General features: G+C 39.7%; 1 protein-coding gene across 1 annotated transcript in view; it reads right to left on the reverse strand.

Annotated features, from left to right (window-relative positions):
• Positions 1-19,370, reverse strand: part of LOC149024799 (phosphoglucomutase, cytoplasmic) — a 50,816-nt gene that overhangs the window by 29,227 nt on the left and 2,219 nt on the right. Inside the window, exons 2-3 of the mRNA XM_089144996.1 lie at positions 17,874-17,955; positions 13,681-13,736 (exon numbers count right to left, since the gene is read on the reverse strand). Of these exons, the coding sequence (XP_089001122.1) occupies positions 13,681-13,736; positions 17,874-17,955 (138 nt within the window). The remainder of the gene's footprint in view (positions 1-13,680; positions 13,737-17,873; positions 17,956-19,370) is intronic.

Genomic DNA, 19,370 nt, shown 5'->3' on the forward strand with positions numbered 1-19,370 from the left:
ATATAACATAAGCCATGATGTCATTGCTACAGTCCAGGTAGCACCTACATTATCAGGTACTCAGATTGTGCAATAGCACCTTGCCCCAAAGTGAACAGCCACTTTGTCCCAGAAATCTCCCGCCTTCCCCCGGCCTCTTCCCCCCAGGCATCCTTCAAGTCCATCACACATTGGATTAGCTGCTGCCCTTACCCCCTCTTTCCAACTCCAGCATGCTAAAAGCAAAGATTTTGAAGCTTGTCTTGAGACTTATCCCTGTACCCATTCCAATCCTTGGATCCCCAAATGTTCTCCAATTTAAGGCTCACAAACAATCAGTTTTTTAATCCCACATCACCACTAGCAGCTTCCATTTTCTTTGACTGTGAACCAACAACGTGAATATTGCTTGGGACACCTTTCTTCAGGAATTCCCCCTTCCTAGTGGTATATGGGATTAACAAGGGGAACATATGGATGTTCACTGTTAGGAAAGGCATGTTGGCTGGCTATTCAGTATATGTGGCTGATGTGAACACATATTGAACCCCCCCCCCAGCAGAATCCTAGCAGGGCTCCAAGGTCCCTCCAAACTAGCTGACCGAACCCTTATGAAGGGTATTTTGGGCATTTTTCAGCCCCATTTAGCTTCTGGAATTTAATTCCAGAAATTCAGTTTTAATTTTAGAGTCCAATTTTGTCAAGAAGTCTTAATTTGGGTTATTAGTTGAGTTAAAAGTTGAGTAAGAGTCCTTAGTCTAGCACATGTCAATTAGAGTTTTAATTAAATAGACTTTAACATGTGCTAATTAGAGTTTTAAGTCAGAGTTTTATTTCAGCATGTGTCAATTAGGGTCCATTAGGTTGTTGAATTTTATTTCAGTGGTTGTGATTAATGTGGTGGGATCCTAATCTATAAAGGAAAACCACTTAGTGTTAAGTTCTTTTAGTAGGCTATGAATTAAGGCTTACTCTTTCTTTTTAAGTTTAAGTATAATTATTGAATGAAAATTTATGGAGTTAAGGACCATGGTTCCTATTGAGGGGGCCACAGCGGATTTTAGTAAGTTCTTCTTTGTCAGCACCTTTCGTCATGCTTCTTTAAGTTCATGAATCTTTCAAGTCTCAACAGCCTTCAACAATTTCCAGCAGCCATGGATGACCACAAGTACAGCAGCTCCACCCCATGCCTTCACCTTCCAACCCTATCATAAACCCTACGCAGCCCCTTCTCTCCCCTTCCCCTACAATTACAGCAGGCCCTACCCCTTTCCCAACTCCCCTAGACCCCCTGCAAGTACTGCCCTGCTCCTTCCCTGTTCTATGCACCACTTTTGTCCCTTCCCCCTTCCTGCCACATCACAGAGCAGCATTCCCCATCCCCTACAACCCCCTTTAGCCCCTGTCGCTACCCCTTACGATCCTCTCCAGCCCTTGCGATTGCCCCCTCCCCCTTTCTCTTTGCCGGATTCTCTTTCCCTCCCCTCTCTGCCTTGCGGAAGATCTGAAACAGAGAATGTTGGATTCTACTAGGAGTTCAATTAGAGTTTGTATTCATGTAAAATTATATTCCTTGTAATAGTGTACTTCCCTCTTAATTATAAATAGAGGGCTTGAGATCATTGATCGATAAGCCATTCTACCAATATCGTGTTTCTCAACATGGCATCAGAGCCTAAGTTCGATTAGGGAAGAAAAGAGAAAAAAAAATTCTCAATGAGGAAACCCTACCTCCATTACCGAGACGTCTCTCCAAGCAGCCATCGACTTTTTTTTCTTCATCATCGAACCATACATAGCCATCGTCTTCCGAATCTGCTTCCAGTCCTTCTCCTGCCTTCATCTGCATCGACGGTAGCCGATAGCGACTGTTGAAGAGAGTAAAAGAGGGATGATGATCAGAGCGTAAACACAAGATCAAACTTCAGGCCGAGAAGTTTTTTTTTCTCTCTCTTTCACCATCGCCAACGCTGCCTTCAGCCATCACCACCATCATCTTCCGCCATCGCTGCCATCATCGTCTTCAGCCATCAGTCATCGACCAAGTCTACTTCACCCACCATTGCCATCAAAGCCAGGTAACCTAACCATCTGAAACTCGACGATGCAATGATGTTTCAGTATTCCTAAAATCCCATTAAAACCAATTCATCTTTGGCCGAACCATATTTTGGTTCTCTTCAAATTACCAAACCAAATTTAGACCATATTTTGGTTCTCTCCAAATTTAGACCAGACCAGACCATTGTATTTTTGGCCGAACCATTTTTTTTTTTTTCCTTTCTTTCTTCTAATCTACTATTTTGAGAGGAGAGAGAGAGAGGAGGAAAAAAAAAGAAGAAAAAAAAAAAGGAATTGGCTCATATCATAACTTAGACTTGTTTGGGTTGTTCGGCTATTGCATTCTGCGACGTTTCTATTACTTTGAAAGGGTGAAGACTGAAGAACTGCAGACAATTTTGTCAATATGACAACTATTAATGGTACTCCTGCTACCACTAGTTCCAACCATTACCCCACTCTTCATCCTCTTTCAGTGAGATTTGATGGAACAAATTATTTGATCTGGTCTCGATCTGCTTACCTCACTATTGCTGGAAGAGGACTTGTTGGACACATTACGGGCACCACTATCAAACCTAATCCCATAGGTGTTTTACAAGATAAATGGATCTCAAATGACTCTCTTATTATGTCATTTCTTTTGAATTCCATGAGTCCAAATATTGCATGTGGATATCTATTACTTGATACTGCAGCCTAAATCTGGAAGGCTACTACTAAAACATATGGACAGTTGGGGAATGATGCCCAAATTTATGAGCTCCGAAAAAAGATAATGAGACTACCCAAAAGGAATTGACTGTGGCCCACTATTATGCTGAGTTGCAATCTCTTTGGTAGGAGTTGGATCATTATGGGGATTATCACCCCACTAATCCAGATGATGTGGCTACTTATAGGAAGCACATTGATAAGCTTCAAGTATATGACTTCTTGGTAGGTCTGAACGTGGTGTACGATCAGATCAGAGTGCAAGTATAAAGTCGTTCTCCCTTTCCTACACTTGAACAGTCTTATGCCCTTGTTCAGTGTGAGGAAAGCCGTCATTTAACCATGCTTCATGCTCCTATTGTGGAGAAATCAGCCTTACAGTCTGTTAGCACTAAATCTGATTAAGCTAAGGAGATTATCAAGTGTGAGCACTGTCACAAACCATATCATACCAAGGCAAATTGTTGGAAGCTCCATGGGAAGCCTGCTGACATTGAGCAAAAAAGAGCACAAAAAAGACGAAAACCGAAAACTCATATTTCTGAGACAGTTTCCACAACACCCTCTGCAAACGTTGGTCTTTCACAAGAGGAGTTCGTTACTCTGCGACGTATTCTGCAGTCTTCTACTACCGGTACAGCCTCTACCATTGCTTCCTCTACTAACCAAACCAACTCCTACCTTGCTACTTCAGGTAAAACTTTTACAGGCTTTCAAGCTTCTTCAGTTTCTACTCCTTGGATCATTGATACAGGAGCCACAGATCATATGACAGGTTTATCCTCCTCTTTCTTACAATATTCTCCAACTTCTGGAAAGGATAAAGTTTGAATTGTTGATGGCTCTTATTCTTCCATAGCTGGAAAAAGGACCATTCAACATTCTCAATCACTTTCTTTGTCTAAAGTTTTACATGTTCCCTCTTTATCTACTAACTTGCTCTCTATCAGTAGTCTTACACATGACTTAAATTGTAAAGTGACATTTTTTCCATCTTACTGTGTCTTCCAGGATCTAGTCACAGGAAAGGAGATTGGACATGGTAAACTAGACAATGGACTTTATTTGCTCACTCCGATTAAAGGATCTACTTCTGCTCTAACAACATCTTCTAATCAAGTTCATTCAGTAATATTAGACCTTCATCAGTGGCACCGTAGGCTAGGTCACCCCCCACTAGGAACTCTTAAGAAAATATTTCCTCATTTAGTTTCTTCTTGTAATGAGGATGATTTTTTTTGTGAAGCCTGCATTTTTACGAAGCAGACTTGTTCTACTTATTTACCTTCTCTTCATAATAGAAAAACTATTCCTTTTATGCTAATTCATACTGATATATATTGATTGTCACTCTCATTCTACATGGATTTATCTTTTAAAACAAAAAAAAGAGGTTTTTCGATGTTTTCGTGATTTTCATAATATAATTAAAATTCAGTTCAATGCCACTATAAAGATCATTCGCAGTGACAATGGCACAGAGTATATTGATGGTGAATTTCAGAGATATCTCTCTGACTTTGGCATAATACACCAGACCAGTTGCGTAGATACGGCTGGCCAAAATGGGGTTGCCGAAAGGAAGAATCGGCATCTCTTAGAGATAGCCCATTCCATTATGATTGCTGTGAATGTACCTGACCAATACTAGAGTGATGCTATACTCACTACTTCTTACCTTATGAATAGGATGCCCACTAGAATACTTGGTTTTAAATGTCCTAATGAGATTCTCCAGGGAGCCTCTTTTTTTATTATTCCCTCAAAGATTTTCGAATGTGTGTGTTATGCCAAAATCACCGCCCACCAGAGTAAGCTGGCTCCCCGCAGCCTACATTGCATATTTTTGGGGTATTCTGCTACTCAGAAAGGGTACAAATGTTATCATCCTTCTTCAAAGAAAACCATTGTATCCATGGATGTAATTTTTAATGAGTCTTGCCCTTACTATACACCTCTCTAGGGGGAGAGTCCTAGAGGAGAGGTGTTCTTTCCGACTATAGATCTTCCTATCACACACCAACACAACTTAAGAGTCCCAGAAAAGTTTCCTAACCAAGGGGAGACTTCGGCCAGTATACCTGAGGACTCTAATCCACCCCCTTTGTTTTCTTAACCATGTGAAGAACCTAGTCAGGGAGAGACCACTCCTGTGAGACAAACTGTTGAGGTCTTTCAAAACCAGATTAACCAAAATAAGGAGGTGCAGACTTATCAGAAGAAGAATTACAACCGGCTAAAGCAGGTGGAGAAAGGTGATACGTTACCACTTCAGTCTCGTGGTCCAGAATCATATTCTACTGTTCCCCTTGAGGTATCTTCTTCTAATCTTCATATTGCTGTTAGAAAAGGAGTCAGATCTTGTACTCAACATCCCATAGCTAAATATGTTTCTTATAACTCTTTGTCTGACTCCTACCGTGCTTTTATATCCTCTCTGTCATCTGTATCTGTTCCTAAAAGTTGGCAGGAAGCCTATGCTAATAGGAGATGGAAGGTAGCAATAGTAGAGGAAATGCAAGCAATAAAGAAAAATGACACTTGGGAGCTGGTTACACTTCCTCTAGGAAAAAACCAATGGGTTGCAAATGGGTATTTGTGGTTAAACAAAATATGGATGGATCAGTCAACAAGTTGAAAGCTAGACTAGTTGCAAAGGGGTTTACCCAGACCTATGGGATTGATTATTAAGAGACTTTTGCCCCTGTTGCGAAATTAAACACTGTCAGAGTTCTATTGTCTGTACTTGTGAACAAAGACTGGAACTTGCACCAACTAGACGTAAAAAATGCCTTCTTACATGGGGAGTTAGCAGAAGAAGTCTATATGGAAATCCCACATGGTTTCTCCGATGACAATACTGCAAGGAAAGTTTGTCGGTTGAAGAGGTCAATTTATGGGTTAAAACAGTCTCCTAAATGCTGGTTTGGACGCATCCTGAAGGCAATGACTTTTATTGGGTACAAGCAAAGCAATGCTGATCATACACTATTTGTCAAGAAGTCAGATACTAACATCACACTTCTCATTGTCTATGTAGACGATATTATCATCACAGGGAATGACGGTGAAGAAATTTAAAAGTTAAAGGACTTTCTTGGCAGAGAGTTTGAAATTAAAAATCTAGGGAAGTTACAGTATTTCTTAGAGAATGAAGTGGCTCGATCAAAGAAGGGTATATTCTTATCCCAAAGAAAGTATGTCCTAAATTTATTATCAGAAGTGGGAATGTTGGGGTGTAAAGCAGTTGATACCCCTATTGAAGCTGGAGCTAAACTTAAAGAAAAAGAGGGAGAACCAGTGGACAAAGGAAGATACCAAAGGCTAGTAGGGAAGCTTATTTACTTGTCCCACACCAGGCCAGACATCGCTTATGTTGTAGGGGTAGTGAGCCAATTCATGTATGATCCATATTTAGCTCATATGAAGGCTATTGCCAGAATACTACAGTATTTGAAGGGAACTCCTGGAAAAGAAATACTTTTGTCACCCAGTGATAATTTAAAAGTATAAGTATACACTGATGCAGATTGGGCTGGATCTCCAGACAGGAAGTCAATTTCAGGTTACTGTACCTTTGTTGGAGGCAATCTAGTTACTTGGAGAAGTAAGAAACAGAATGTGGTAGCTTTATCTAGTACCGAAGCTAAATATAGAGCTATGGTTCATGGAGTTTGTGAGCTACTATGGTTGAAAGGCTTGCTGCAAGATATTGGAGTCCAAGTTCCAAACCCTATGATGTTATATTGTGACAACAAGGCTGCTATTAGGATTGCTAATAATCCGATGCAACATAATTGAACTAAGCACATTGAAATTGACAGGTTTTTTATCAAAGGAAAGTTGGAACAAGGGCTTATCTGCATGCTTTTTGTAGGATCCGGAGACCAAGTAGTAGATGTTTTCACTAAGGGTTTGAAAGAAAGAGATTTCCTTCCTATTGTAGGCAAGTTGGACATGACTAATATCTATGCCTCAACTTAAGGGGGAGTGTTGAATTATACTAGGAGTTCAATTAGAGTTTGTATTCATGTAAAATTATATTCCTTGTAATAGTGTACTTTCCTCTTAATTATAAATAGAGGGCTTGAGATCATTGATCGATAAGCCATTCTACCAATATCGTGTTTCTCAACAGAGAAGAAAAGGCAAAAAGTAAGAAAAGAGAAAAAAGAAAGAAAGAACAAAGAAAAGAAAAGAAAAGAAAGAAAGAGAAGAGAAGGAAAAGATTCAAGGAAGATTTCTCAAAGATACATCCCATATTGGTCATTCTTTAATTTTTTCCTTTCCAAATATCCCATATTTAGAACTTCATCTTGATTATCCATTCCCCCTTATTCTTTTACCATCCCACAAAGATTGACAAAACCCTACTTTTACCTTTTCTTCCCAATTAAAACATCCACCACCCAAAAAAAACAACCCATAAGTTCCCTTAAGATTATTAGATTATTCACTAGAGGATTCTAGGCGAATCCTTAATTCAAGGGAAATAATTCCAGAAACCCTAACCCTGGGATTGGGTTCCCATCAGTGGCTCTATATGATTAAGTCAACCTAGGTTATTTACGAATTTGAATGACATTAACTTAGAACCAAACTAGGAAAGGGTATGGCTCCTTAACCTAACAGGTGTCAATATAAAGCCTCCTTGGAAAGTCTCACAATTAATTGTTGTTCACTGATTTTCTAGCACTGCCATAGTTCAATTCTAATTTTCTCCATTGTCTTTTGAGATCCCTAAATACATAACTTGCAACCAGCAATGTAGGCCTGATATTTCCAAACCCACAGCAAGAAGAACCATACAGCTAACCATGTCCTATTTAAGTTCCAAATTATACAAGAAAAATGATTTGCTTTAATCCTTTCATCCAGTATGTTAGGAACCCACCTATCTAGACCATAGTTGTCAAGGCATCGCCTAAGCGTCGCCTCGGCGTCTGGGCTCCTTCAGAGCACCTCAAATTGGCGTTGCCTTATTTTTAGGCAATAAGGCGTCTGCTTTGCTTTTTTTTTTTTTTTTTTAAATCACGAGAAAGATGCCTAATCGAAGGCATATATTGAAATACTAATTAGATTCCGATTGTAAAGTATCTATTGTTTGAACCTATATGCATATGTATAATGACACTATATGTGATCAAATGTTAAAATAAAAATACAAACAAACAAAATCTTTTTAGTCTCACACTCTCACTCTCACTCTAATCCCTAATCTCTTTCTCTCTTTCTCTCTTCCTCTCTTCTTCTCTTCCATTCCCACGACGACACTCCAGCAAGCAGTGGCCAGCGACAAACACTTCTTCTCTTCCTTTCTTCTCGCGACTTTTTATTTAGGACCTATTATGTGTGGTTTGTAGTATGTTGGATGACTTGAGGTAGTCTAATATTAGTTTTTTTATTATATAAGATATGATAGATTTAGAGTGAATGAGATGTACACTAAAAATTTCACTTAAAAACGCCTCAAAAGCGCCTCGAAGGGCACCTCGTCGACTCATCGCCTCAATTAGCCTAAACCGCCTTGCATCGCCTCAACGCCATGACAACTATGATCTAGACTGATATTGAATTACTTGAAACAAGAATTACAGCAAGAAACTAAAGATAAACCTGGTTACAATGGTGCCAAGTAACCCCCACAGCATTGAATGCTGCCCCTCAGCCAAAGACTGCCCAAAACCTTACAAAATAACCAATGATCTCTCCTCACATATTTCCTCCCTTTTATAACCCACTAACTATGACGACTGCACCCTCACTCTCCTCCACATGGCCTCCTCCCAGAGTCCTAAAATTCCCACCTCCTTGACTTTCACCTTGTCCTCAAGGTGAAGTAAGATGAGAAGCTCAGTCTTCCCATATGTGCCATATAACTATGCCAGTTCGGTGTCTTTAAGAACAAGACTCCCTGAAACCCAACAGATTTGGTATCTAAATGACTCAAAGCACCCCATTTTGGAGGAAAAGCTTGGAAGCTTCAGCTGATGGAAAGAACACCAGGAATAGTACCACACATGTAGGAACAGCAGTGCAATCCAGCATAGCATCAACCATTAATGGCATGAATTCAGGGAGATACTCTCTCACAAACCCTGTCTTTAGAATACATTGCCCAAGCATTTGCCACATTAAGTGCAAATAGAACTCCTTGAAAATACTGAGGTAAACAATTAGTAAACCCTCAAAATAAATTCCCAACTAGGTAATCTTGTAGTTCCTTCTCCACACACTGATGAAGTTGTTCTAATCCAGATTCCGCTTCACCGGCTAAGTGCTCAAAGAGCTGTCCATCATCGTCTTCATTCTTTGGAGAATAATATGTGTTGATGCAACCTAGAGGGGGGGTGATTAGGTTGCAACTAGTGGATTGTCCCAATTTTTCGGTTTGTGCGGAAATACAAGGTAAATTGAAAATTCAAATGAAATTAAACAATACAATCAACCACAAGACAAGTATTTTATAGTGGTTCGACTTTGCAAGTCTACGTCCACTCCTCTCTTGGCCTCAAGAGAGTATTCCACTATTGATTCTCTTTCAATACAATGGGTAGAGATCAAACCCTTACAATAATCTTTGTTACGGGACAAGAGAACCCTTTACAATCTTTGTTTAGCAAGCAGGGCAAAAGCACCCAAGCAATCTTTGTTCACGGGCAAGAGCACCCAATGACCAATTCTAATCTACCAACCTAGACTAGAATTGAAACAGTTGCAAAGGAAGGATGTTACCTTACAAGAGGTGTGACACTTTACCTCTTGTGTGAATGTGATGCAATGTGAGTTGTATGCTCAAATGGAAATGTATGCACCACTGACGCCTTTAATCACCTCAAGCTTGGCTTCCACAAGCTTAGAAACACCTTGATATATTTCTTCAAGGTTGGGAGAGGATAAGAGGCAAATCACAAGGCTTTCTTGCAATTTGAGAGCTTAGGATCACTTGGGGAGTGGGTGATCAAGTGTGAGTGTTCTTACTCTCAAAAGAGGTGAATTGGGTTTATATAGAGCACCTTTGAGTGCCAAAACCCAATCCCCAACGGATAGAAAACGAACACATTTTTGTCCTGTTTTTCAGCCCAGACGGACGTCCGTCTAAAAAGAGCCGTTAAACTAGACGTTATAGGCTGTTTTTACACCAGACGGAATTCCATCTGGGCAGACGGTCATCCGTCTCAGAAAAGAGCCGTTGCAAACTAGCCGTTATTGGCTAAGTTAAGGCCAGACGGACGTCCGTCTGGCCTGGACTGGCCCAGACGGAAATTCCGTCTGACCTTCTGTGATTGAAAACACAGAAATGCTAAACCAGACGGGCATCCGTTTGAGCCCTGTTTTGCTGAATTAAGTTGGGGCTCGGACATGGCTTGAGTTTTTGGATTTTTTGGTCAACCCTAAGCATTGTACACCTTACTAACATGTCCTAGGTCACTCTAGTAATATGAATTACATATAATTGATGCATTTACATGAATGTGTATGCGAGAGTGTCCTAAGCCCTAATTCAGCCTAAGTCTTGATCTTCGACTTGATTTTGTGCAACGATCTTCATGTCCATCTTGGCATGGTCATCTTGACTTAGACTTCATGTCCATCTTGGCATGATCTTGGCTTTGACTTGGAGTTGGTCCGCTTCTTCTCATCTTGAACTAAAACATCACAACTCAATATAGCCATTAGTAATTCATGCTTATTATCATCAAAACCAATAGAGGCTGATGTGGCAAATGCTGACATGGCATTTCCCAACAATATGCATAGGCATAAGTCCACTTCAGAACCCACCTCCATTCAACTATCTGTACCCAGGCTTCCATATTAAATTTGAACTGAGATTCAGGTTGGGGATCCATGTCGCTGAACTTTTCAAGTTGAATGCTTTGCCTTTGATGTAAATCCGCCGGAGCTTTTTGCCTCGACTTAAAGGCCAACTTTATTGTACCCACTCCCAATTCGAACAACTCGAATGACGGCCTTGATGGAGATTGATCTCCCATTAACACACGACCAAAACCCCATTCCACAACCGGCAGTTTGCAAGTAGGAGTGTCGAATCCCTATTGGTGAAGCCGCCACCGCCAATCGAACTTTGTTGTACCCACTCCCAGTTCGAACAGCTTAAATGATGGCCTTGATGGAGATTGATCTCCCATTGACACACGACCAAAACCCCATTCCACAACCGGCAATTTGCAAGGAGTGTCAAATCCCCTATTGGTGAAGCTACCACCCCCAATCCATCTGCCGATGGCTTCTTCGACAGCGAGAAGCCACTCCGCCAACGCTGGAGTTGAATCAAGCTGCTCTACCACTGCTATTGACCCCTTTCTGGTTTGGGTTTGCAAAGCTACTCAAGATGATGGGGAAAAAAGAAGAAGAAGGAACAGTAGATTTTCGGAATGCCACTGTTCATTAGGTTTAGCGAGTGGGAGATTTTTTTTTTGGGCCCCTCTTTGCGCATTAACTCATTGCTATGCAGAGCCTAGAATTATAAAACTCACCCTTGCTTTGAGTATCGTTTCATCAACCCATAAGTCCGGTAAGTGGGCTGCAAGTACTTTGACTTAATTGGGCTTCTCATGGCCCACTTCATTGCTTTCATAAATTGGGCAAACTATTTAGGCCAGATCAGCAGTCTAACCGCCAGTTGATCCACTCTCTTCTTCTCCCTGTCTTCTCCTGCGTTATCTGTCTTTTTGGTCCTAACCGCCACCAATTCTGCAACCCCTTCCCCTTGAGTCGTGCCTAATTGAAGACGGGTAAAACACGTTTTGGAGTCTCTTAGCAACCGTCCCCACGTCACAACGTGTTTCCACCCTTGTCGATGCTTCCAGCAACCACTGCTTCCAACTTTCGCCGTCACCTTCAACCAAGGAGGCTTCGTCGCTGGCTGCACCAGCCAATCTCCTCTCTGATTTGGCATTGCTCCATCATATCTCTCTAATCCCATCGACTCCGTCTGCTCCTTTTACATCCGACCTTGTCTCTACATCCTTTCCACAAATTCTGCCAGTTCCAAATTTCCCGTCATACAAAATAGATCGTGTCTAGAGCCCATTATGTTGCCCACTAACCTTCGGTAACTCTCTCTCAATGCTTTCTTCTTTTCACATTTTCTCCTCACTCTTCCTACTCTTTTTTCAAATGCACACTCACCAGCCTCTTGTTCTGGCATTTCCTTCTCAAACTTTTTCATCTCCACAATGAAGGCTTCTCTACTCATTATCAAGCATATAATCGGCCCCAGCTTGGTCATCAAAACCCATGAGCTTCTTGTTATCTACACTGGTATTCCTCTCGGATTCCTCACCAAAATTAAAGCAAAGCCTCCTTGAAACTCGGCCAATCGAAATATGGCCCTTTTCTCCGGTAAACCCAAACCAAGGTTGTCTCCCTCCAAATGTTGGAGTGCCACACCCAACCAATTCTCATACTCGATCTGATCTGCCCAACTGAAGTGTATGACTTCTACAACCCATTCCTACACATCCCCTTTGCCAAAAAATATAGACAATCCAGTTTCCATTTCCCTCCCCTCAAATCAAAACACACTCCGATAGCAATTTGTTTTGGAACCCTCCTATCTAGCTGATATTGAATTACTTGAAACTAGAATTACAGCAAGAAACTAAAGATAAACCTGGTTACAATGGTGCCAGTCACCCCACAATATTCAATGCTGCCCCTCAGCCAAAGGCTGCCCAAAACCTTATACAAAATAACCGATGACCTCTCCTCACATCTTTCCTCCCTTCTATAAGCCACTAACTATGACAACTACACCCTCACTCTCCTCCACGTGGCCTCCTCCCAGGTCCTAACACTGCACTTTCAGGCTAAGGAGTTGCAGAAGTGGGTGTCGTGGGTACAAGCTGCTTCTGGGAAGCAAGTAAGGAAATATTCAGAGGAAGAGGTGGTTTCCGTTGAACCATTGAATTGAGGGGGGAACTAGAGTGATAAAGACCAAAGAGAGAAAACTATAATAGAAAACAAATATAGAAGAATGAGAGGTAATTTGGCCATGGTTGTCAAAGCATCCACCTAGGCGGCAAAGCGGTTTTCCAACCGCTTTGTTTTGAACCGCTTAATTGACGCTCAATCTGCAAAGAAACTCCAAGGCCCAAAGTGACATAGAACCTATTTTTTGCTTCGAGGGCACTGCCCCCACACCCGCCGGGGCGGGCCTCCCCGGATCCCGGCTCACTCACCGGGGAGAGGGACCCCCGTGTTCGTCGAACAAAATGTGAAGCCTAAGCCATACTCAACATCAAGAATCAATGAATCAGTAAATGCCTAAGCGGACGCTTTGACAATCATGGTTTGATGAGATGAACTTATGTTTGTGTTCTTTTTTTGAATAATTTTTCATAATTATGATTCTTAAATGTTGTTTTTTTTTTGGATGAATGTGACTATTGAATATTTGTTTAGCTTATTATAGAAAGTAGTTGTATTGAAAAGTAGTTATATTGAAAAGTAGTTATATTTAAAAAATTTACCCAACTGCTCTGGTCGCCTTATTGCCGCTTACGCACCTAATCGCCTAGGCAGGGCCCAAATCGATTTGGTCGCCTTGCCGCCTTAACAACCATGCATTTAGCCAATTAAAAATAGAGGGGATAAGGACAGATAATAGTTCTTATTTTAGGGAGAAGCAGAAGTTGAACTTCAAGCAAGGGTGTTTAAGTCAAAAGGGGATCCAAGGGAGTGAAAGAAATTTCCCCTAATAAGATTAAACTAAAATGTTCAAAACAGTTGATAGCCTGACATTATTTCAATTCTAACGTGAAAATGCACTGGTATGCAAAGTGAAGTCATTAAATCATAAGAAGTCATTAAATCATAAACAAAGCAAACAGAAGTAGTGTTTCATGATATCAATTAAAACAAGAGTAATAACTGCATAATTAAGTAAACATACAGTACCTGAATGGCATCTTTTGAAAAATAACGCCCATCACCAGAAACAACAAGTGTTCCACCTGTATTTAAAACTAATCAGCATCTATAACAGGTATAAGTAGTTACAATTTGCAAAAATTAAGAAAATGAAATAGATAGAAGCAATTAAAATTAAAATATAAAGTATGATTGACCGTATAGTTATCAGTAATTTGCTTAGGAATACTAGAGCCAATGACTAGGTTGAACTACCAGAATGACATTGAACTACCAGAATGACATATGATGCAGAATGTGGGCAGTTAAGAAGCATGATATAGATAAATTTGTATACCTGAGATGAGACTATGAGACAGGTGTATGGCAAAACTACACAGGAAAAGTAAGTAATTATCAGTGCTAGTAAAGCTTATTTGAAGTAACTCCAGTATATGAATAAGCTACAGGAAAGTCATTTGAAGAGGTACTGCCATGACTGACAGATGCCTTTGAATGCTTCAATGTAGGAGTGATTGGATTCACATTGAAGGCATTGCAACTTACAAGAACCAGAGGTAGACCTAAAGTCCCTAAGGAGAAATGATGAAAGTCACGCATTGCTTACACCTTATATCAACTATCAAGTATGACCTTGAATCAAGCTAATTTGAGAGTAAGGATCCATTGAAGGCATTGCAACTTACAAGAACCTGAGGTAGACCTAAAGTCCCTAAGGAGAAGTGATGAAAGCCATGCATTGCTTACGCCTTATATCAAGTATGACCTTGAATCAAGCTAATTTGAGAGTAAGGATCTATTTTAAGCAAATAAAAGTTTCAATAATGACTGCGCTGCTGGAAAGGGGCAGTTATAATATATAACATTAACAACAACGTTGGTCTAGGATTTAAGACTGCCCTTTCAGCTATAGAAATAAAATCATCCTTTGGTATCATAAAACTGCTGACACCTCAACCCACAATATACAATGAAAAGCCCATAAGAGGCCCTATGCAGAAACATAAACTAACATTCAAACCAAGCTACCCAGCAAGAAAAGAATTAACCCCCAGATGCATGAAGTGGTTACTGGTCTTTAGTTAAAAGGAAATGGCAGTTTATCTATAATAATGTCGTGTAGGGGTAAATTTTGAGTTAACATTGACAAGAAATCATGCTATTGATCCCATTATAGTCATGGATTCAAACATCATTTGATACCATGACATATCTCAGATACTAGAGGTCCAAGACAAGATGGTATGTAGTCCAGAAAACCCAAGTTTCAAACAGGTTTTTTGACTGTTTCAAAAGGTTTTGACTATATTTCAGATAGTTTTGACCAATGAACACTAAGTTTTGACCAATTTCAACCACAGTTTTAATAGCTCTACCAAATGTCGAGTTTTATCCAAAAAAATACCAGATTTCGACCAGATTTTGGTTTTTCTGGTCAAAACCTTGGTTGGCACCCAAATCTACCATAGCAGACATCAGATGCAAGCATTCATTCCATTAACTTTGACCAAAAAATTAGATGGTCATTGATAGATTCACCTTTGTTTTCCCTAACACTGGAGCAAGCGTAGTTACAATTGTTAAGCTGCACTAGTGCAACCTGTAGATTGCAGGTTCAAAACTTGGAAACAGCCAATTCTGCAAAGCACAAGGTAAGGTTGGCGTGCATGTGGCCCTTCCAAACCCTGCAGTAGCAGGAGCCCTGTGCATTGAGATACTATTTTGCAGGAGTGGCTGTTCCCAATGAGGTGGGTTAACACAACCAGTTGGTCGTAGATCCAAACCTTGGAAACAGTGACTCCTGTGAAGCAGGAGGTGACTGCATACATTTGCCCCTCCCAAACCCTGCAGTACTAGAAACCTCATAGAGTGCGACACTTTTTATTTGGTCTGATGATTCCAATAAAAACTTGATAAGAAGAATGGCTTGAAAATTGCCACATTGGTAACAAATGCATTGAAACCATGTCAATAATTTTGCCATATGACCCCTCAAATGCAGCGGAAATTTTGTGCACAGGCAGACCTCAATTGGAGTCAGCCACATAATCAAACAAGCCATGGACTATGAGAGAGTGTATCTCATTAAATGGAAGGATACTGAATGAATTTGAGGTTACATTGTCAATCCAAAGACCAGACAATTTACTAGGTATTCATGACCAAATTTGTCACTTCACCCTTCCACATGGTAGAACAAGTGGCAGGGCTTGGAATGCATTTTTCACCATTCTGGGTGACGATGAGTTTTCGACGTCTATAACTTGGTTTTTTTTTTGTTCATTTTGCTGTATTCCAACTTGGAATCATCAATCTTCCTCAAGAATTTAGGCAACGCTTATGCTTTAAGACAAACAAAACTTATTCTAAGATTAAAGATTTTTTCCTGATCCAAACATTTTAGGAATTGTCAAGAGTTCAGTATATTTTCTATAGAAGATTAGTGCATCTGAGTGTGACGCATATCCAGCACAAAGAGGCCTTCTTTCATTAAGAAACAATCTAGGGTTGATATATGTTTGTGGTTTTTTTTTTTCGGTATATATGTTTGTGTTGAGCCTTCATTGGATGTGTTTCCATTGTAATCATCCAATTTAATTGACCTAAAATATGGGTGATAAAAATTTACTTAGTTTACTTCAAGTGTTTTTTGTTTAGATCCACTGAACCGGTTCCATGTGGCCCAATTTCAGTTAGCATGCACTTAGCACATGACTAATTAGTAGAATGTAATTAGGACTTTACTTATGAGTTTATCTTAGTTTCTTAGTTAGTTTAGTTTGTCCAATAGTTCAAGGATCGATTCAGGCCTTCCCTTTTTAGAGTAGGAGTCTATTTTTGAGTCTTTCATATAAAGTTGTAACTTGTAAGTGGGCCTATTATTGAAAACAAGTTTGATTACTAAAATTGCTGATTGTGGGCTTGGCAGCTGCCTTCCTTCCATAGGAGAGATAGTTCTCTAGTGTTTAAAGTCCAAGTGCTGGTTACCATAGTGATTAAAGTCCAGGAGAATTGTGGGTGCTTGGATGTTTGAAATTCTAACTCCTTTTGCTGACTGTGGAATCAATCCTCAAGGATCTGCCATTATAAGCTGCTGCCTTGGTACGGGGATCAAACCCCATCCCTTTTCTTTTCCATTTAATTTTTATTTTCATTTTCTGCAACCCAAATTCATGGGGATCCAAATACAGCCCATATGCAGCATAACAATTCTCCCAAATTCATCTTACAGCAACCCCATACCATAACCTGCCTCCAGTCCACCTTGCTGCCCCATCTCACAATAAACCCTAAGTTTCAGGTTTAAAAAAGCTACTGATTTGAAAACCTGCAACTACCTTCTATAAGAACATACACAAGGTGTTTTTCATAGAAAACCTGCCCACCCAATCCAACCATGGGATATTCATCCTCTTTGGATCATAATATCCCCATACCCTCCTGAGAAAACTACTTGAATCTGGTTGCAATCTGACTATCCAATTTTCAAAATTACTCTTTCACCCTTCAGGCCCATTCCTACAAGGAATCCTCTAATTCCCAAATCCAAATTGGCTCTGATTAAGATCTTGGAAGATACAACCCCTAGTTGATCCTATTCAATATAGGGCTTGATTAGAGTGAAGCTCAAACAACTTCGATTTCTCCCCAAATATTGTATATGAAAAATAAGTAACAGATCAACTAGAAATTTCACTCCTCAGCACACCATGATAAGAGCAAGTATAATTATGATAAAGGAATGTTAGATATTTCTGACAATGACAGGGGCTACTGACACAGAAGCTCAGCCAGACATTTCACCTGCACTTGTTTAGAAATTCCTCAAAAAAATAGAGCTCAAATTAAACTAGCAACATGAATCTTAACTTCCACTGAAACAAATGGATGTATAATCAGCTAAAAATGGTAAAAATGTGCTACATATCCAATTCAAGCCATAAAGTAATATGCAGCCTCAATAAGCTATAGAAAACAGATGACGAGTTATGAATGTTGCATCCCATTAAAATTTTACCCTTTTATAGGCTACAAGATGCATCAGGAAGAATATCAGCTAAAAATGGTAAAAATGTGCTACATATCCAATTCAAGCCATAAAGTAATATGCAGCCTCAATAAGCTATAGAAAACAGATGACGAGTTATGAATGTTGCATCCCATTAAAATTCTACCCTTTTATAGGCTACAAGATGCATCAGGAAGAATATCACACTTACTCTTAACCTTCTGAGCAGTTAGTGCATTGAATGTTGATTGAACAAAATTGTGCAAGTAATGAGGTTGCACAAACACTTTTACCTGAAGAACAGATCGTGTATCACTAAAAATTCTTAAACGTCAAAAATCAATAGACATTAAGGAAAGAACAAAAGAGGAACTAGTTTTTCTTTCTTCTTCTTTTTTTTTTTTTTTTTTTTTTTTTTTTTTGGGGGGAGGGGGTGTGAATAAGAATATCTATAAACACCCCGAAGGGAAAACAAGAGAAGATACAGTGGAGGAGAGGGGGGGATGGGGGTAGGGATCACTATGGCAAACTATAGCCTAGGTTAGGAGAAGACAACAGAAAACTACCAAGGACCCAGGTAAGAGAGGAAATTACTTTAATCATGCTTGACATTCAAATTTTCTCTCTAGCTACTCTACCACTGATGACAAGCACTTTTAATAGCTAAAATTATAAAACATCCAATGGAAACAAGATGATTTTTTTTCACTTCATGTAATCTCCAGTCATGAAGAATTAAAACAAAGAAAGAGATGAAAATTGAAGACTTAAGTCATTACATAAGGGGAACAACATGGTAGCTAAATTTTCAGAAGGGCTGAAGACAGGGGAAATCTTCTCCTAAGAAGCTTGAAGGAAGCCACTGTGACAACCAGACATAGGAGACAATCTAACTTGGCACATTAACACAGATGGAGGCCAGTCCATCTTCTCAAACTACGATATCTTGCTTGCGAAAGAAAGCGGAAATTAAAAGAAGTAACTAAGATTACAATTGGAAAATTACTTGTTCCATTATAAGTTACAAATATATGTATGCTGCCTGAACAGAAAAGACTCAAAGAGACAGACACTAAAGAAAAAAGAGCCATTGATGAAGCTGTGAAATGCAGCAAGAGTGAGATGCAACCGCAGAAGGCCCCCTAGACATGACTGAGGATTTCAAAGAAGCACATTGAGCCATAAGAGTCCTTTGAAGAGAAAGTTTCATGCCTCAAAGACTATATTCCTAACATCCACAAGCTGGCTGAGCATTTTGATGGTCTGAAGATGGATATACACCACAAAAAGTTGATTCCTCCCTTTTGTGAACTTCAAGGTTGAATCTTCTCAAACAGGGGAAAATTGAAGTAGATAAGTCACCTAAGGGTTTATTCAAATGAAATAAGATTTAGGATGGGTTATATATGCATGGGACTTTGATCTCATGGATTTACTTTTGTAATTTGCCAATTTAATTGTATAAAGTATGGGTAAGAAGTAGGAAAATGGGATTTATTTCAATATTTCAGTTAGAATCAAGTTTTGAGTCTGTTCAACTTATTGTTACAATTTCCTAGTCAATATAGGATGCCTTATTAGTTAAGGATTGGGTAGCCCTTTCCCTTTTGGTATCTAAATGTATTTTTGAGTCTTTCATATAAGTTTGTAAGGAAGGCCTATACAAAACTGATAGATAAATATTGGGTTGGACCGTTGCGAAGATAGG

Source organism: Hakea prostrata, chromosome 2 (genome assembly GCF_041222555.1).
Source record: "Hakea prostrata isolate BN-2017 chromosome 2, UWA_Hpros_2, whole genome shotgun sequence".
Classification (NCBI taxonomy): domain Eukaryota; kingdom Viridiplantae; phylum Streptophyta; class Magnoliopsida; order Proteales; family Proteaceae; genus Hakea; species Hakea prostrata.